Source organism: Dunckerocampus dactyliophorus, chromosome 1 (genome assembly GCF_027744805.1).
Source record: "Dunckerocampus dactyliophorus isolate RoL2022-P2 chromosome 1, RoL_Ddac_1.1, whole genome shotgun sequence".
Classification (NCBI taxonomy): domain Eukaryota; kingdom Metazoa; phylum Chordata; class Actinopteri; order Syngnathiformes; family Syngnathidae; genus Dunckerocampus; species Dunckerocampus dactyliophorus.
Genome location: NC_072819.1, coordinates 37112425 through 37133532, shown reverse-complemented (window position 1 = coordinate 37133532; position 21108 = coordinate 37112425). Strand labels below are relative to the sequence as shown.

At 39.6% G+C, this 21108-nt stretch overlaps 1 protein-coding gene across 4 annotated transcripts; it reads left to right on the top strand.

Annotated features, from left to right (window-relative positions):
- The first annotated feature begins 672 nt into the window (after positions 1–672).
- abtb1 (ankyrin repeat and BTB (POZ) domain containing 1) lies at positions 673–19588 on the top strand. Of its 4 annotated transcripts, none has more exons than XM_054794160.1 (12): positions 839–933; positions 1933–1995; positions 2078–2133; positions 2235–2379; positions 6713–6872; positions 6975–7020; positions 10400–10516; positions 10595–10707; positions 10782–10880; positions 10968–11135; positions 12078–12278; positions 14157–19586. In XM_054794160.1, exons 1-12 carry the CDS (start codon positions 878–880, stop codon positions 14361–14363), a joined length of 1431 nt encoding a protein of 476 aa, XP_054650135.1. In that variant the 5' UTR covers positions 839–877; the 3' UTR covers positions 14364–19586. The 4 variants fall into 4 exon arrangements, with proteins under 4 accessions (XP_054650115.1, XP_054650106.1, XP_054650135.1 ...); XM_054794151.1 differs by lacking the exon at positions 839–933 and adding an exon at positions 957–1251 and having other exon boundaries at positions 14157–19587; XM_054794131.1 differs by lacking the exons at positions 1933–1995; positions 2078–2133 and having other exon boundaries at positions 675–933; positions 14157–19587.
- The last annotated feature ends 1520 nt before the right edge of the window (positions 19589–21108 follow it).

Here is a 21108-nt window from a genome sequence, read left to right as displayed (position 1 = left end):
CGAAAGGCTGTTCGATCTATGTTCCTACCCTCACCTATGGTCATAAGCTTTGGGTAGTGACTGAAAGGACAAGGTCGTGGGTACAAGCTGGGGCTAAGGAGGATACAAAACCTGCACGTTAGTAAGGCAAAATATAAAGGAAAACAGACAAACATTTTGAGGGCAAAAACAGAGACACTATATTTAGTATATTACTTTCGTTTGTGAACGGTGGTTGAAAATTGTTATAATTATTAGTGTGGTTGACTACTAATCTTCAGCGACATTAGAAAATGTAGGAAAGTAGGTCAAGGTGTGACTCGTTTTGCCAACAGTTGAACTGTCACCTTTTTCCGTAGATAGAATAAAAATAATCAAAAAAATTGATACATAAATAATTTGTACAAAGTTTTTGTTGCTTTTTATTTTCTTTTTTTTACGAAAAACGAGAAATGGGGAGAAAAAATACACCGACTGCCATGTGCTGCGTTCAAGTGTATCTTGTTTTTCTAGAATCCCACGATACGAATCATCTCAAAACAGTAAAAAAAAAAACAGAAACACTATGGAACAGTTCGACGATACGAAGACATTGAGTAACACTTTTTCAGTGTTTGTGGATTAATAGAATTGTTAGTGGTAAGTGAGTAAAATTTGCTTTGTTCATTATTTCATACGTGTGAATGCAACACCGCCTATCACGTGACATGACCCGAAACTCCACCACAAAAACATTGCACAGCAGCAGCAGCAGTACACTTGTCAACCGAGCCTTGAGCTTTAAACATCCAAAACTGTACTCAGATCAAACGTCGAAGCTTTATACATATTTCGTCTACCTGTCCAGTAGGCAGGCCGTCTCAATGCATTTCAGAGGACCGAAAACGCCGAGGGGATCATGGATGCGTCCGATTTGTTTAGTAGTTGCAGAAAGGGCGACATTTGTAGAGTCAGGTAACTAGCATTTGTTTACAAGCATACTGGGGGATGCCCAACCTTGTTAGCGCCTCATTTTCAAAGAATAGCAGCCTTTGACCTGGAGCTAAAGCTAATGCTACATACATCGGTTCGAGAAGTACGGCAGGAGGGTTGTTAGCCAAGAAGGGCTTGCTGGCAACTGAACCCGACGCTTGACGTTTAACGTTAATGGGTTACTTATAGGATGCATTGTGTGATTCCCAGCGTAGACATATATATTTGTACTGACAGCTGTATAATGCATGTTTTGTGTTATTTAATGTTGGTGGACACTTCTCCCTCCACTGGAACATGGTATGTTCAGGTCACATCAATAATCAAGCCTACACAAAATAAAATAATTACCATCTCTATATAAAATTTAGTAATTATAACAATGTCGTATGCACGCTATACAAATGTACAGGCATCTAAACAACGATAATGTTGCTCTCCAGATCGCGCATGCGCAGCTGTGGGCGAGCGCTGCAGTTCTGTGATGGGGTGACTTCATATTGAACATGTTTACATAAACAAGCCAACAAGCTCTTAAATTTCGAATACATGCAAGACCTTTTCACACATCGATCACATGCCGTCCATTTATAATCGCCTATAATATATTTGTAATGTATTGACTACAGCACAAGTAATATTCAGTTTTAAAAATGCCCCTGTGCAGTATACATTCATTTTTGGATATCTGCATATAATTTAAATATCCCTACTCCTCGTACTACTACCCTGTGAATATGGCATTCCATAAACTGTGCTTTTGTATAAACTTGTATTTATATCTTACTGCTTATGCACTTCTGGTAGATGCTATCTCCCTTTCGTTGCCTTCTACATGTGCAATGACAATAACGTTGAATCTAATCTTATATAATCTCCAAAATATATCAGAACATTTAATTTAAGTATGAGGGTTGTTTTCGATTACATCTACATTGACAAGTTCTTGCATTTTTCCCAATATCACCAAATGTTACCCAGATACCTCGTCGAACAAAGAGACGTGGACCTCAATGTAAGAGATAAATGGGACAGCAGCCCCTTGTAAGTAGACAAGACAAGCTGCATACACTACTTCTTTTTATTAGCACAGAGATACTAAACATTTAAAATGTGTGCCTGCTAGGTATTATGCCTGTCTCTGTGGCCACGAGGAGCTTGTCCAGTACCTACTGGCAAGTGGTAAGAGTGACATTGACAAACCCAAAGGCTCGCTTGTCGTGTTGCGTATTATGCATAAATGTTGTTCTTATTGTATTTTGTCTCTCTAATTTGCTGTGTAGGTGCCAAATGTGAGGCCAACACATTTGATGGCGAGCGGTGCCTGTACGGCTCATTGAACGACTCAATCCGACGACTGCTCAAAGAGTACAAGTGTGTCAGTGTCCGCGCCATGCAACGGGATGATTTTAACTACTTCCTGCACATGTAAGAGTCATGTTTGAGTATTTTATCGTTGAAGGTGAAGTACAGTGACTCCCCTGCACACATTCACGCCACCGCTAATTTGTAGATTTTGTTAATTTTTTTTTCTTTCTCAGAAAATAGGCAATTTTTTTCTGCAGAAAACACATCTCATTCATCTTAAGTCAATAATAATTTATAAATCCGTAATAGTAAAGCATGAAGTGTACATAAAATACATAAAATGTACATATACTGTATAGCCTACAAAGAATTTGATATCAGCAATCGCCTGTATCAGTGAGTGGCAAAAGGACCAGCAGCAAAGTCTTGTTAACATGTCTTTCTCCTCGGAGATGAGCTCCAGTTTGTACACAAATTTAAAATATCTTCGTGTTTTGGACTCTAATTTATATACTAAAGAAAACATATCCAAAACTGACAACTTAAATTTTAAAAATTTCTAGGCAAATCAGATCATCGTTGTCAGAAGAGGCTGCTAAAATGTTTCTCTATTCCATGATTGTTTCTCATTTTCCATACAGCATTACTAACTTAAACTGGTCACTGCCAAGCTTGACAACCTTAAAATCAATACAGTCACTTTTTAAAAAGCCTTAAAAAATGCTTGATAGAAAATCTTTATCATTTCATCATTGTTTCATTGGTCAGAAATACAATATTCTTAGGTTTACGAATTTTAGAACATTTAAAGTAGCCTGCTCAATATATTGGGTTTTAAATCGACTCGCTCCACCATCTTTGGATGAATTTATCAAGATAAAATCCACCACGAGTGGAAACATAACAGAGGTGACTGTGTAATACCTTACAGATGCACAACATTCTGTCAGCAGGTGTTATCAGACAAAGGTACAGAAATTTGGAAGAGACTCTACTACCTTCAATTCCTTCTCAAACAATGGCTTAAGAGGAACCAGATCTGTGATCATTAATTTTACCACAATGTTTTATCGTATACATTGTTGTATGTTGTCATTGTGTTTTATTGTTTATTATTTAATTGTCCATTTATTGTCATTGGCACACAGTTTTCCTGTGTGACGGTTTGGTGTTCTGTCGTTGTCTCTTCCATTGACCTGCCAGGGACTACAAATGTAAAGTAGCCTTTTGGCCAATTCTGGCATATGTACATGTAAATGTTCATGAATATTCACTGTCCCTTTAAAGAAAATAAATACAGAAGTATAGAATACATATACTGTACATACATATACATAGCTTGTACCTAACTCGTACCTATGCTGAACGCAAGTTCAAAGGCAGCGCCCTGTTTGTGTGGCTTCAGCAGAATTAGCTTCTACAGTAAACTTTCTTAAAACTCCTCAAAACTTGCAGTGAGGTGAATATATGATTGTAAGTCGCTACTGGAATTACAACAGGCAGGCATTGTGGATTATGTAGACGCGGCTTGGAGAAACGTCTTCTCCGACAGCTAGCCAGGACTTGCAGAGCAGGGGAGCTTCGTACTACCTCTAGCTGCTTCAGAGGGAGGTGGAAGCGGTCCCACACAAGACATAACCACACTTGTTGCGCTAGCCTGACCACCAGGCTGTTGATCTGTTCTAGCGATCATCATTGTCATTCATGACTGGTGAGTACTTACACATTTTAGAATTTAAAATGCTTTTAATATGTGAGACATATTTAGGGCTTGGGCCGCACGGTGGTCTTGTGGTTAGCACGTTGGCCAACACAGTAACAGCCTGGAGATCGGGAAGACCTGGGTTCCATTCTCCGTTGGGCATTTCTGTGTGGAGTTTGCATGTTCTCCCTGTGTGTGTGTGGGTTTTCTCCGGGTACTCCGGCTTCCTCCCACATTCCAAAAACATGCAGGTGAGGTTAATTGGTGATTCTAAATTGTCCATAGGTATGAATGTGAGTGTGAATGGTTGTTTGTCTATACAGTATGTGCCCTGCGATTGGCTGGCGACCATTCCAGGGTGTACCCCGCCTACTGCCCAAAGTCAGCTGGGATAGGCTCCAGCATGCCTCCGCGACCCTAATGAGGAGAAGCGGTATAGAAAATGGTTAGTTGTTAGTGACCAATGGCAATTGAAGAGAAAAGGTTCTGGAGCTGAATCTATCCTAATAATTCCAACCGTCAATTTTATTGCAAATGTTGAGCCGAAATTGGAGGATAACGTCAGGAGGTGTGGCGGGGTAGGAGTGAGCCGTGTGTCAAAAATATCAATTTTTTAGGGCGTATCAATTACTTGGAGATTTTTCCCATTTGCTGGTAGACTCCGACTGTAACCCTCGTGAAAAGCAGGAATTTACTGTATAGTGCTTATTAAATATAGATCAAAGCCACACTCTATATCAGGGGCCTCTAGCCTGTACCCCGCCAACAGATTTTGATTAGCTCACCAAGGGGTCAAAGAATATTTGCCTGATTGCTTAAACTGCTAGTATTTTTATTAAGTGTTAAATTCAGACATTATGCCTGTATTTAATGACAAATAATCACAAAATAGTATAAAAACAGTGACCACAATGTGTGAGTGGTAGTTACATGCGGTCAGGGGAGGCAGGTGAGGCAGAGCCTCACTTATCATGATGGGAAAAAAAACAAAACAAATAACACACAATAAATATTTTTCCATTGAACTGTATTATACATATATTTTCTGTATGATTCCAATCGTTTTTAACATTGTCTTAAGTAAAAATCGCTGAATTTGCACATTTCCACATCAAATAGAGGGAAGAAACCTAAGATGAGGCCACCGTGAATGTGGTGTCTTGGTTTAGTGCGCAAGTTTCAGTTTCAGTTTTTCAGTTCAGTTCAGTTCAGTTGTCAGCATATCGCCAATAATATAATGTTGCAGAAACATTCATTATCTGCTATGACTTTCTACAGCCTGTGTAATGTATTTAATGTACGCGTGACATCATTTACAGTATTCATTCATCTTCTACCCCGCTTATCCTCACTAGGATCGTGGGTATGCTGGAGCCTATCCCAGCTGACTGAGGGTACACCCTGGACTGGTCGCCAGCCAATCGCAGGGCACATATAGACAAACAACCATTCACACTCACATTCATTAGAGTCACCAATTAACCTAACATGCATGTTTTTGGAGTGTGGGAGGAAACCGGAAAACCCACGCATGCATGGGGGAGAACATGCAAACACCACACAGAGATGCCCAACGAGACTTGAACCCAGATCTTCCCGATCTCCTGACTGTGTGGCCAACATGCTAACCACTAATCCACCGTGTGGCCTGTGACATCATTATTCTTGCTCATCAGACAATAAAATACACAGAAATGTCATGGAGGCACTTGCAGTGCCGATGCATTGTAAAGGGGTCAGTCGTGCGTGATTTGTCATTTGCACAAGCGTTTGTTTTTAACTTTATTGAAATACACAAACAGCAGTGCCGGGTAGAGCTACAATTACAAACAAGTCAAATGTGAAATATTTTTATGCTCTGCTGAATGAATGCATGAATGTGACAAGATTGAGGATTACCTACCCAAACTCACAAGGAAGGGATCAGACTTTTACAACAAAGTATCAGAACTTTTCCTGCAGAAGGAGGGTGCATGTACTTGATATACAGATAAAAGGTAAGAACACAGGTGTTTTTTAGTTAATAAAAAAACAAATAAATGGGATGAAGAAGCATCTGAAAACAATTCTAAAATATTTTTTTAACCAAAGTGAATTATTATTATTATTTTTTTGGTTATCCTGTAATGAGTAACATGTCTTAACATTAAAAAAACTCCAAAATAGTCAGTGCTTCACCAGCCATGAATCGCACCAGCCATGAATCTCACCACACATCACTGGTGATCTGATTCGTAAATGAAGTACAGTTACTTAAATGGTACCCATTACAAAAATAAAACACAAATAGGTCACCCTCCTTTCTTTTTGTCAAAGTAGCTTTAATACTAATGAGAGCTGGAGACCCCTGAAGAAATGCATACTGAAATACAAGATGCAGATGAACACTTTTGTTCATATTTTAATACAAGGTGTCAGTTGTGCATTCCAATATTTTAACAATGTTGTGGCAAAACAAGCTTATTGAGTTTGTGTGGTTTGAAATAAGCTAGGAAAATAAATGTTACAAAATTTGTCCAATTTTGTCAAAGTAGCTCTCACAAGAAAAAAGGTTGGGGACCCCTGCTCTATATAGAGATCCAATAGGAAAGCTGTATATAAAATATTGCCTTTGCAAAGATAATAGTGCTTGTATTGGACTGCAGTGGATCGTGTAGGTGTACCTAATGGTGTGCCTGTTGAGTGTATTGTTTCAGTGAACCTGTCAAACTGCCTACAGTCATCTTATTGTAATATTTGCTCTCTCGTCAGGTTGTTGGAGCAGGGACAACACAGTGACATCCAGTTCCTCGTTCATGGACAGACCTTCACGGCCCATCGTTGTGTTCTCTGTGCACTGTCGGAGTACTTCACGGAAATGTTTGCGACGAAATGGAAGGACAAAACCTTGATCATCCTCAAACATCCTCTGGTAGGTCCTCTTGATTAAGATTGAGTCATTGGTGCATCTTGCCTACTTTGGTTTGGAGGCATCAGGTCCATGTTGTAAACACATATTTGTACTTGATTTCAGATAAACCCTGCAGCCTTTGGAGCCATCCTGCAATATTTATATACAGGTGAGCATACTTTACAACTTACCACCAACTAGGCTACAGAGGTTTAGCATTCCCGATTTTGTGATAATTTCCAATCCAAAAATTAAAAATTTGATTTAGTACGGTATTTAACATTAAGAGATTTACTGTGTACAAAAAACAAGAATAATGGCATTACTTTTTTTTTTTAAACCAATATGGATTTCAAAGCACTACAGTCATCCCTCGCCATTTTGCGGTTTGAATTTTGTGGCTTCACTCTATCATGGTTTTTCAAAAAGACATTTAGTAAATCATGCTCTTCTGTGGTTGAATATTGCCTATTTTTAAGTTAAAGACTATTCATATTGAGTCAAACATCTTTTTCCCCTAAATTAAGTAAGCATTCCCAAGTATAAACAATTATAAATATACTTTAATGCTAATATAAGGCATTCAGAGGACAAATTCAAAGAATTCTATGGAGTATTCTACACTGGTCAGTAGGTGACAGTAATGTTACTGACATACAAACACCAACCAGGCTTAATGACCGGAACAACGGGTTTTTATTGCAGGTTTGAATGATCTCACAACAGGCGCAACGATCCCTAATAAAAACATGGGCTACTGTTACTGACGTAACCCACACCAAGCTACTGTAAAACTCAACTCAGAACCCCTGACGTCACTTCCTGTTTGCCCACCACTCAGGTCGTTGTGGTACGGCCCTATGATTTCTGCATTAATGGGATCGCAGTCGGAATAGCGGCATTGGCCAATAAAAACGGAATTTACTGTTAAATGCAGACATGCTGACATAATGTGAATGAAATCTCGTCACAAACACTAGCCCGCCCCCTCCCGAACTTAACATATCGAAACGGTGACCTGAAACACCAGGAAAAACTTTGAAACTCCTCTCTTACAGAGCATAAATGGAAGCTGGTAATGGAAGCAGTAACTTCATTTATCAGAGCATACCGCTTCTTAATGCAAACGAGCGTTTTATGATGCCTGCTGACGTCATGCAAGTTCTGAGTGACATTCTCAACACACTTGCGGCCTACAAAATAAGAGCGCTGTTCACCACATACAGTGTTCCCTTATTAGTTGTGGGGTATAGGTTCCCAAAATAGCCCGCAATAAGTGAGATCCGCAAAGTAGCCAATTTATTTGTTTACAATTATTATATATGTTTTAAGTCTGTAAAACCCCTTACAATACAGGTTATGCACTTTTCCCAGACAGGCAATAACATTTTCTCACATTTCTCTCTTATCTAAACACTCTCAAAGTTCAAATTTCATTTGAATTTTAATGATCAACCTACTAGGTTGGACACAAGAAATTATTAAGTGACTCACGCTTATTCCCTCCTCTGACCAAAACGTATTGCTCCTGCCGTCGTCCTCCTCGTCCTACTCCTTGAACCGAAGATTAATTTAGCCGGTTAGCTCCTGCTTCTTCATGTAGCAACCGCCTCACACAGTTAGCTAGTTTGCTAGCAACTATTGACCACAACAGTTAACAATGGTCTACAGCCAATCAGGATGCAGAACACAATGGGCGGGTTCTTCCTTAGCCAATAAGGACTGTTGTGGCTCTATACTTAGCTGGCTATTGTCTGCTGTGGGTTCTGAATATGCTCGCCCAAGCACATAAACATACTGAAACGAGGTGGAGCTGCACACGTCTTCTGGTAGTAGGAAATACAATAACAGACACATACAACAGAGCACCTATAAATCGCTCTAAAGGACCACAAGGACGCAGAACACAATGTGCTTTCAAAAAATATGCAAAATTGCACTTAAAAAATTTGCGAAACAGCGATTCCACAAAAGGCGAATCGCGATGTAACGAGGGAACACGGTACACTAAGTCCCCTACTAACGAACATCCGACGTACGAACTTTCGGAGATACGAACCCAAGCCGACTAGTCTATATTTTCATGTGTTTTGCCTGATAAGCCCATATTTATACTGCTACATGCTTGACCAGCAGAGGGCACTGTGACACTGCTAATGGGACCAACAGCTGAAGACAAGAAGAGGAGGAGGGGTGCAGGGGAGGAGAGAGAAAGCTACATTGTAGCTGTATGATGCAACCCGGACAGAGCGTGTGATTAAAGTTTATGAAGAGTTAATAGGCCTGCTTAATTCTACACCACCCACAGAACACTACCTCTTTTAGAAGAGTCTAACGATGACGACGATTTGTCCTTTTTTTCAATAACTCCTCCTCCATCTCCACCACAACGACGTATGCTCGACCACTCCTCTTCAAAAGTAAATAACATTTATCATTTTGTATTATTATATCATTTTTATTATTGTTTTTTTCATTAATTATTCTCGTTTAACATTACTACTGCATCCAACCTCATATTTACTGTACATACATACACATATACTGTATATATGTATACACGTACATGTAGTACCTATATCATTGGTAATATTACCTTTTCCCCTACTTAAGAACAATTCGACATAAGAACGGTCATCTGGAACCAATTGTGTTCGTTAGTTGGGGACTTAGTGTATTATCAAATTGAGTAAACAAAATCAGGATGTCATAAAAAATGTCTTACATTAATAAGGCAATTGGAATTGTATTGGTGACTACGTCTTCCTTAACCATTATTTGTTGAGGATTTTGTGTGACATCCTATTAGAAAAGTTAGGCAAGCTACATCCGTTTCTGAAATACTGGGCAAAATTGCCCAATGATGTATTGCATCAATAAATATAAGGAGTTGAGCATTTAATTAACGTACATTTTTTTTACTGTCACAAAAGGGCACACTCTATGCTGGTAAAATAAGTGTAAAAGGTTAAAAAATACAGAATTTAAAAAATGACAACGGAATTTGGTAAAAAAATAAAACAAATTTACCCTAGGGAACACATTTATAACTCTTATTTACTGTTATTATGTCTACTATATTGGGTAATACGCATATAAATGTGACTATAGGGGTGTTGGTTCATAGAGTTTAGAGGGCTCTAATAATGTTAAAAAAAAACGTATTCAGAAGGTCGTAAACAGGTTTTCGATGTCCTAACTACGAAAATATTCTATATATAAATAAGGAATCCTACTTTGCAGAAATTCACGGGCGGGTCTAGAACCAATTAACCACGATAAACGAGGGATTACTGTATTTGTATCCATAGTACCATATATATTTTTTAACTCATCATCAGTACTACATATTTATTGTAGTACAATACGTTACCAATAATTTTATTTACTGTAATTGTATAGTTTAGTATCAATTTAAATCCTAGTGTATTTTAATGAATACGTTGATGAGTGATTCCTGAGGATAAGTGGCATATCATATGGATGGATGGATGGATCGATAAGTGATTCTAGTTTGAAAAATAACCATATGCGGTCTGATGCTACAGGACGTATGGATGTTGATGTGAGCCTTGTAGATGACTGCAGACGACTTGCTAAGCAGTGCAAAATGACATATCTCATTGAGGAGCTGCAGATCAAATGCAAACAGGTGTATGAATTTGGTAAGAGGCTGTTCATATACAGAAAGAAAAGTATTTTGAAGCTTGAATCCCCTTCCTGTTTTATTTTTGGCACTGAAGTTTCCAACAAGCCAGGTATCTGTGTGAAGGTTCTCAGCCTAGAGCCTCACAGCTGCCAGCTGCAGGAGGACTTGGCCCAGTTGGCAGACTGTGCAATGCCTCAGCAGCTCAGAGTAAGAACTGATTTTACCAACATGTTCTTTAGCTACTGTTTCATCATCTGAATCCATCAATTTGTCCTCTTCAGGTTGGATTTGGGGAACTTCCCTTTAACAAGGTGGACCACTTGCCCACCTATCCTGACGTGTGCTTTAGAGTCGATGGCTATGATTTCTTGTGTCATAAGGTGCAGAGCTTTGGTCTTGTTACAGACCCTGCCCACATGGTTTCACACAAATAGAGAGTTTAATTGCTCGTGTGTGGGTTTCTGCAGGCATTTTTCTGTGGACGGAGTGATTACTTTAAAGCTTTACTGGAGGACCACTTCAGCGAGGGAGAGCAACTTCTACACCAGCCCAGCACACCAGTGATAACTCTGCACAACATCTCCCATCAGATCTTCATCCACATCATGTATTACATCTATAGCAACGACACACAGGTTGGAGATTTTTTTTGTATACATCATACCATTTATTATACGTTGTGGATGTTTAATTACCTTGCTGCTGTAGGATAAGCACCCGTTAAGAGAAGAATGAGCAAACACCGTAGGCTCATGTGTGTTTATGCTACAGTATATACATACTGTAATATTCAAACTATGCAATGGGTGAGAGTTTTCATCAGCTTTGACTGTGCAATTAGTGAGGGCGAACTCAAACAAATCCATCAATGTCAGAGCTATATTGAGCTTATATTGCTGTCATCTTCTCCTTAGGGGTTCTTTCTGAGCCCAATCCAATCCAGCTTTATTTGTAAAGCACTTTAAAAACAACCGTAGTGGACCAAAGTGCTTCCAGAATGATAACAAACACAACAGCACAGATGGCAACAAGGTGTCTATTATCTAAAATAAAATTATAAAAAAGATGAACGACAATGAACATAGATAAAAAGGAAATTAAAAACTAAACTAAAAACAGAATAACATAGAATAACATCAACAACTCAAATAGTCTTAAAGGCCTAAGAAAAGAATTGGGTTTTCAGCAAAGATTTAAAAACAGACAGGGAAGAGGCCTGTTTAATGTGCAATGTACTCTTACATTACAGTCAGGACCAGCTGATCAGCTGACTTGAGTAAGAAGGTGTATAGGGATGCAGCACCTCAGAGAGGTAGGGTGGGGCTAGACCATTGAGGGATTTAAAAACAAATTAATTTAAAAATGAGTCCTAAAATGTGTGGGCAGCCAGTGGAGTGAAGCTAAAATGGGAAAAATGTGGTCGTACTTACAGGTGCCAGTTAAAAGACGTGCAGCACCGTTTTGCACCAACAGAAGATACGCAATGGACGTCTCACTAAAAACCCTGTAAACAACCTGTGATGTTTCTTGAGTGTTCATTATGGTCTGACAGCCTACTGGTTGTTCTTGATGTCTAGCTCACACGGGACAACGTGTTCGACATCCTTTGTATGGCTGACATGTACCTGCTGCCGGGGCTGAAACGCTTGTGCGGGAAGACCCTCGCCCAGACCATATGTGAGGACAACGTTCTGTACTTGTGGAAGACGGCCAAGCTCTTCCGGCTCTCTCGGCTGGAGGATCAGTGCACAGAGTTCATGGCCAAAATAATTGAGCTGGTGAGCGTTTTTGCTAATATTGTGGCAGGAGAACAAAGTTACACATACAGACTTTCTCCTAAGGGTAAAACAGACAGGTAGATGAAAGGATCATTATCTCTTCAACACTGCAGGCAGCTGGCTGATCTCTGCACAGAAGAGCACAAAACTTTTTGCCCTGAGGAAAAATAAGTTTATTTAATTACTGGTAATTAGACGTTTTGTTAATTAGTGACTTTTAGTGGTGTCATCTCCTTTGACATGTATAAGGAAGGAGAACAGTGTTAGTGGATTACTCTGTCCTAAAATGAAGAAGAAAATCATAATAAAATCCTTGTACATTAAAAATTGCAAACATGAATAATAAGCAATAATAATCAAAATAGTACACAAATTAGTGTTGCAACATAACAGGACTTTGTTGGAGGCTTTTCTTGGAAAAATATCATATTTTCCCATCATTAACTTGTTTGTCTAGGAAAAGACCATAAATCAAAAACATCAAACAGAGAAAAAGACAAATTCAAAATATACAATAAAATATTTGCTTTTATTTATATTGTAAAATCTCACAAAAACGAGTACACCCCTCACATGTCAGCAACCATTTTATTCTATCTTCTCAAAGACGAATTCTATTGACATTTAAACTTGGATATAATTTAGAGTAGACAGTGTACGGCTTGGATAGCAATGAAAGTAAGTCAACACACAGCCATTATTGTCTAAATAGCTTTCAACACAAGTGAGTACACCTGAACATGTATTTAGTGTGAGCACCATTGTAATCTAGCGCGGCCGTAATCCTTGTGGGCATGGAATTCACCAGAGCTGCACAGGTTGTTATTGGAATCCTCTTCCACTACTTTGTGATGATGTCACAGAGTCAGTGGAAGTTACACACATTGAGCTCCTCCACCTTATGCTGATGCCCCACAGGTGCTCAATTGGGTTCAGGTTTGGAGACATACTTGGTCACTACATCACCTTCACCTTCAGCTTCCTCATCAAGGCACTCGTCATCTTGTAGGTGTTTGGGCTCCTTGTCATGTTGGAAAACTGCCATGCGACCCAGGGACCCAAGGGACGTGATTATACTCTGCTTCATAATGTCATAGTACATGTTGCAATTCATGTTTCCCCTCAATAAACCACAGCTCTCCAGTGCCTGCAGTACTCGTGCAGCCCCAGACCATGACGCTACCACCATCATGCTTGTCTGTAGGCAAGACACAATTACAATATCTTGCTACTCACTTGCTAGCTATTTATGACATTTTCACTGTGTGGTGAATCGTTTTCAGTAGATAGGAAATCTACTCTAAAACTGCGATGCAAGCCGTACACTGACTACTCAAAAGTTGATCCAAGTTTCATTTCTACAGCATTGTCCCTTGACAAGATACGGTGTACTGTAATAGAAATGGTTGTGGGAATGTGAAGTGTCTACTCAGTTTGTAAAAAAAAAAATTGAGTTAAAACCCATGGATTTTTGTCAATTTTTGTCCAAGTGAATATTAATTCCAAAATCCCCTATTTTAACCACCATTACACAACATATTTCTGCTAATAAGGATAAATGTAAAGGATAACTGTACCAGCTCCAGAGGCAGGGGAGCCTTGCTGTTAAATATTGCACAATTAATCCAATGCAGTCTTTATTAGGCTGCATACAACCTCCACCATCAAGGGCCATGTCGACTGACAGTCTAAATGCGGGGTTAGGTGCATTAGTGAGCGTAGAAAGGAACAGTGTCCAGTGATGCACACTTGTGACACTTTGGGTTTGTTGCGCCACAAATTAGTCATTCTGGCTCATTCCTGGAGAAAATGGATGTTTTGGATGTCAATGTAGACCCCTAAGCCTATGTACTTGCTTCCCTCGCCTGTCTGTCACAGCTGGTGGAGAAGGAGGAGTTTGCTGAGATGGTCAAGGAGGATGCTGCTTTGCTGGAGAAGCGACACGAGACCGACTCCGTCCCTCTGGTGGATGACATCCGTTACCACATCGCCAGCAACGTGCAGACGTACAGCGAGATCGAGGAGGCCAATCAGAAGCTGGAGGCCTTGGAGGAGCTGCTGTCCAGCATTGATATTGACTGCTGAAGGTTTGAAGGGCTGGGTGCTATTTGCATGGGAAAGAACGTTTGTTTCTGTGGGTTTGTAAATGTATTTAATCTCCAGCGTATTGTTACAGTAGATCTATTTATCTTTTCAAGGCGCCCCATATTTGTGTTTTAAACTTTCTTCAACATTATTAAGCACATTATTCGACATACTTGCGTCTTTGCTTGCAAAATTCTATTTTTTTGCAAATACTTCATGATTAGTTTAAACATTTAAACTAATTTGACCTCTAAATAGTTTAGCAACCAGATTATAAATGGCAACTGCTTTCAGTGCAATTTGATTTTTAATCCTAAATTAAATTCATATCATTTTATATTTTTATACTGTTTTAATATTTTTAAGTACTGACTGCCCGATAGGATAAGGAAGGTAAATCTACCACTTGAAAAGCGAGTTTTGTTTTGTCACAGCTTTGTCTCTTGGTAAAACAATGTATTCTTGGTTTGGGGAAATAAATATTCTCTATTGCAAAAAATGGAACTGAGCGTTTTTAGTCTTGATGTACTGTAGTTCAAATGTATACCAACAGATGACGCTGTTTCTCAGCTTTTTGGTAGCGCTGCATTAAAGAAGACAGCTGCTACATGAAAGTGCTTTGAAAAATACAGTTGGTCCAACATTTGTAACAATATACATTACATTTAAATGATTTAATTTCCCTGAGATTTACCTAAACCTGAAGCAGCCTTTATTTCTTGTTCAGGTTGAGTTTTAGATCAGCGGCTGTGATTAGGCCACAAGTACAGTTTCCACAAGTGTCAGTGAACGAAACTCTTGGATTCAAGGCGCATTAAAACCAGAATAAACAGCACCATTAGTTATCATCTCAGCCAAGGCTTGACTCTCGTCAAATGTTTTATAGTTGCTATGCAACTCAGATGGGTTTGGTCGAAGGTGATAAGGGTCTGATTTATTAGCTCTTCACAGATAAGTATTTATGCATTGCTTATATTTATTATACTTGCTCTATTGTGATGTAATATAAACCAACCTACTTCTATACAACTGCAGAAGAAAGGACTATGTGGTCATTTTTATAGCTGTATAACTTCAGTGTTTGTACACTTTGCATGCATTAATTGCACATAGTATGGTTGTATTTATTTTCCGTTACATATAACCCTTCCCCTAGTGTACTTTTACCTCATCTTTGTCAAATAATTCCCTTTATGAAACTGTTTATTGTTAAATTAATACAGGTATGCTATAACTCAAATCACATCACGTACCAATGTGTCATGACATTTACCAAAGAGTCTGCACTAGCATCTATTTAAACTGCTATATTTAGTTTTCCCCGTTACCAAAACATGGCTCACATTCTCTGTCGCATGTCCAGTACTGTCCTGAATAATGTATTGCACTGACAATTTCCATGTGTTTCCAGACAAAAAATTACTCAAAGAGGGCAGCAAAGGATAACATCTCTTGGCTCCTGACTCATGCATCTGCGTGACTCAGAGAGTCTTCACAGTGACATCTGTCTCCTTGTATATACTGTATGAATATGCAAGGTTACAAATTCAATTGGAACAGCTCTGTAGTGCACTCATTTCTGCAATATCACAATGTGCATCATCTGCCTTCATTTGAGCTGGATTCCGTACAGTCAGAGACATGAATGTGCCTTTAGGGGTACAGAGGCTTGCCACTAGTCCATTCAAAGGTCCTTTACACCATTCACACTTGACTGAGCCATAAAAGATCCAATCAGGACCTAGTTGGGAATTTTGCTCATAGTTGAAAATAAATTTAGGGAGTGATTCACCGTGATGCCGGGGTGGGCAACCATTTTGGGTTCTAAAATTTGGTTGGGGGGGCTGGGCTATATACGTATATGTATATACAGATGTATAGACAGTGGTGTAAAAAAAGTATTTGCCTTCCTGATTCCTTTTTTTTTGTGCATGTCACACTTAAATGTTTCAGATCATCAAACTAATTGAAGCTAAACTTACCATTCAAAATTGCCGTTTTTGTCCATTTCTGCTCAGTATTTGTTCCCCCTTGTGCCTCGTTAATTGCGTGTCAAAAAAAATAGTGGCGTTAAAGGGAATTTCCATTAACACGTTATTAACGCGTCAACTTTGCCAGCCATATACACATATCCAGGAAGAACTCCGAGAATGTTTTGTTCTTATTCCAGTAGCCAGTATCCTGGTTCCCCATCACCTGGCGCTGACCTTGTTGAAGCGGGTAACTTCTGAGCCGGTATGACCCTTATCATTTGTTGAATCGCTCATGTGAGGTGTCGGCATGTAGCGTGAAGGGTCTTTTCTAAGGACCCCCCTGGGTGTTATCACCAGCAGGGTGTAAGACGCTGGGCATACATGGAGCAGCACAACCAGGTAGCAGGAATAGTTTACCGGAACATCTGTACGAAATACGGACCGGAGGTCCAAGAATCAAAATGGCAGACACCACCAAAGGTGGTTGGTTGAGAACAACCAGGCCAAGATCCTGTGGGACTTCCATGTCCAGACTGACCAACTGGTGATGGCCAGCCAGCCCAACATAGTGGTGGTGGATAAACATCAGAAGACAGCAGTGATGATGGATGTAGCAATCCCGAATGAATGCAACATCCTGAAGAAGGAACACGGAAAGCTGGAGAAATACCAACGGCTGAAGGAAGCACTAGAGAAAATGTGAGGTGTGAAGGAAACAGTGGCGCAGTGGTGATCAGGTAACTCTCAAGCTGGGTGGATGGCTACAGCAAATACCAGGAACATCATCTGACATCTCGGTCCAGAGGAGCGCAATACTGGCACCCTCAGCCTCCCTGGCCTCCGGTAAAAGACCCGAGCTTGAAGGAGATACCGCCTGGGTGGATGAGAAAACTATATACAGTATACACTAAGTCCCCAACTAACGAACACAATTGGTTCCAGACGACCGTTCTTAAGTCGAATCGTTCTTAAGTCGGGAAAAAGGTAATATTAGCAATGATATAGGTACTACATGTACGTGTATACATATACAGCATATGCGTATGTATGTAAATATGAGTTTGGATGCAGTAGTAATATTAAACAAGGATAATTAATGAAAAAAACAATAATAAAAGTGATATAATAATACGTAATGATAAATGTTATTTACCTTTGAAGAGGAGTGACCGAGGACAAGGACAAATTGTCGTCGTTAGGCTCTTCTAAAAGAGGTAGTGTTCCGTGGGTGGTGTAGAATTATAAGCAGGCCTATTAACTCTTCATAAACTTTAATCACAAGCTGTGCCGGGTTGCATCGTACAGCTACAATTTAGCTTCCATGTCTTCTTTACACTCTCTCCCCACCGTCCTCCGCTACCTGCTGGTCCCATTAGCAGTGTCACGGGGCCCTCTACTGGTCAAGCAGGTAGCAGTATAAATATGGAGTTACTACAAGGCAAAATATATGCACAGCTAAAATTTTGCTTTTCTTCAGTCTCCTCCCACTGGTCTTAATCGCCTGTTGGTCCCATTAGCAGTGTCACAGTGCCCTCTACTGGTCAAGCATGTGAAATATGGACTTAAATATAAATAATTATGGGCTTATAAGGCAAAACACATGAAAAAATAGACCAGTTGGCTTGTGTTCTTGTCTCTGATGTTTGTTAGTAGGGGACTTAGTGTATACTGTATGTGTGTGTGTGTGTATATATAGAGCGAGAGAGAGAGCGAGCGTGAGAGAGATTTTTTTTTTAACAACTGAAAAAGTTGGGCAAGCTGGATTAAAAAGCTTAACGGGCTGTATCATTTTTTTTTTCAATACAAGTAAAACCAAGCACAATTTGATGTGGAAGTACGGTCAGCCAGTAAGGATCACTGCTGTGCAGCACTGAATGTAATGCAAAGTTATACACAGCAGAGAATTTTACTGGGAACATGTTCGCATAAAGTGTTTATATCTGTATATGCCATTTCAACATCGACCAAAAATGGCATCTCTGTCTTAAATTGTTTTTGTTAAAGGGATGTTTGAATTATCTTACTTCACCACTCGGTATTGCCAATATGTTCTCATTGTGCTTTCATCCGATTGCTTATAGCAGGGGTGGGCAAGCTTTTTCCATCAAGGGCCATCCACCCATCCATCCATCCATCCATCCATCCATCCATCCATCCATCCATCCATCCATCCATCCATCCATCCATCCATCTTCTTATGTTTATCCAAAATCAAGTCGCAGGGGCAGCAGCCTAAGCAGGGAAGTCCAGACTTCCCTCTCCCCGCTACTTCGTCCAGCTCCTGCGGGCAGATCCCAGTGCGTTCCCAGACCAGTCGAGAGACATAGTCTCTCCAAGGTGTCCTGGGTCTTCCCCGGGGCACGTTGTGCCAAAAACAGGAAACGGAAAATCAAAATAAGTGCACAAAATAGCAAATGATATGAAAATTAAAGAAACCCAAAACTAAGGACCAACCTGTCACATGCAACATGACATAAAGCACTGGTTATGCGAGGGGAGAAAAAGGCGTCTTCCTTCAATACTTCAATACTAATCTAATATCACATCTCAGAAAGAATCACTCAGAATCACATGCAGTGTTTTGCACTTTTTCTATAACTTGTATTGCATATTGCTGTGTTTGTCTTATTTAACACAAACTGTGTTTACTGTAGTTTGCGGGTAGAGCTGCTGCAGATATTGTTTTTTTTATATCGGTATCGATAACAACGAGCTGGACAATATAAAATATCTGATATTGGTAAGAAAGCCAATATCGACCATCGTGAGCTAAAATCAATAATATGTTAAGAAGTTAGAGTAATCCCTCGTTTATTGTGGTTAATTGATTGATAAATGAATTTCCAAAGAAGGATTCCTTATTTTTAAATGGAATATTTTTGTAGTTAGAGCATAAAAAATCTGTTTACAACCTTCTAAATATGGTTGTTAACATTATTAGATCCCTCTGGACATTAACTAACACCCCTATAGTCACCTTTACACTGGTATTACCCAATATAGTAGACATAATAAGAGTAAATAAGACATTTAAGACATAAATAAGACTCTTGCTGTGTGTGTTGCTATAAATTCTTTCCTAGGGGAGCGAAGTGGCGGATGGACAGGAAGTGACATTGGGGGTTCAGAGTTGAGTTTTAGCTTGGCTTTGATTACTGCAGCAACAGTAGTCCATGGTTTTATTAGGGATTATTGTTCCTGTTGTGAGATAATTCCGACCTTCAATAAAAGCCTGATGTCAGCACTGGTGTTTGTGTGTCACTGACCATTACAATAACACCTTGTGACCAGTGTAGAATATAACATATCATTCATCGTCTTTTAATGTGTTTTCTGAATGCCTTATATATGTATTTTAGTTCATTTAGCCATTTTTATGATTGAAAAAGCTTAATTTAGGCAAAAAATATGTGAAAGTATGCATATTTTTGGCCTAATAATTCCAGCGGTATTCAACCACAAAATAGCATGATTTATTAATATATTTTGAAATTCTAAGCATGAAGTGGTGAGGGGCAACCATACAAAGAAAAAATGTCTTTCTCCTATTAGCATCAACTTTTTCTCATTACATTATGCATTTTTCCTCTTTTTCCCCAATGTTTGCGTTTGCTTTTTTAAAGCAATTGTATAATTTTATTTTTAGAATGTGCGCCCGGCCAATAAAATATGACTTGCTGGCTGCAGATGGCTGCACTTGGGACAGCTGTGGCGTGTAGCAATACATGAGAAAATCTGTAAAATGTTCATTAGGATACATCATGAGCGTATGTAATACAGACAGTTGCATTTGATTCTAACACTAAAACAAAAAATAAAGTGTGACCTGTGTAAGAGAGCAGCACAGTTACAACGTGCATAAAGATATTGCATGTCCTCCAGGGGATAGAGGATGTACACTAAGTCACGCACTGCTTGTGTCCCTACTAAAACCCTCATTTGCAGTTAGTCAGGGGATTAGTAATCGAGAGAGAGTGGTAAACCCATACTTAGCCAGACACTGACCTGAAAAGCTACCTTCCACTCCATTTGTCACGTCCCAGAATAATATATCCTTATTAGGTAAAATAAGTACTGCGAGGATCGTACACCCATGAAATGCATCAATGTTTTATTTTGTGGATGCAGCCATAGGCAACATATGACATCCTATGTTTATGTTTCATCAGAGCGATTTAGGACTAGGGCCAGTGATGTGTTGTCCTGGCCAGCCATTATGTAAGAAGTGGCACCGTATGGACCACACACACGTACGGCATAGGAGGAAGGTTGACGCCAAAGTGATCTCTTTATCGGATTGGCTTCCACAGAGAAGATCTAGGCAGACAGTCGCAGTCTGAAAGCAATGCTCACATCCAAGATGCCTTTAAAACTTATATAAACACAAGCCGTCAATCACGATGATCTAGCAGATATTGTCTTTATCATCCTGCTATGCGTGGAAGGAGCCCCTGGAAGTGTGTGACAGGCCCATTCTGACACTTAACATAGCCACAGTAATATGGGATTAAGTCTTACATGCAAGTATTAGCATCCAGGGCACAGACAAGTAAGTGAGCAGCGGTCATACTGTACTAGTAAGCTTTGACAGCATGCGACCCTTATTGTGGAACAATGCCGCTGTGATAATAATCAGTGTTTCAATCACGGGTCATGCTTTCAAGAAACGTCTCCTAATGTGCTTTTCCATTTATCCGTCTTAGTTTGTATGTTGTGAGACAGATAAACTCCACCTGGGCTTAGTCCTAATGTTGCCAGTATGCAGAGAACAT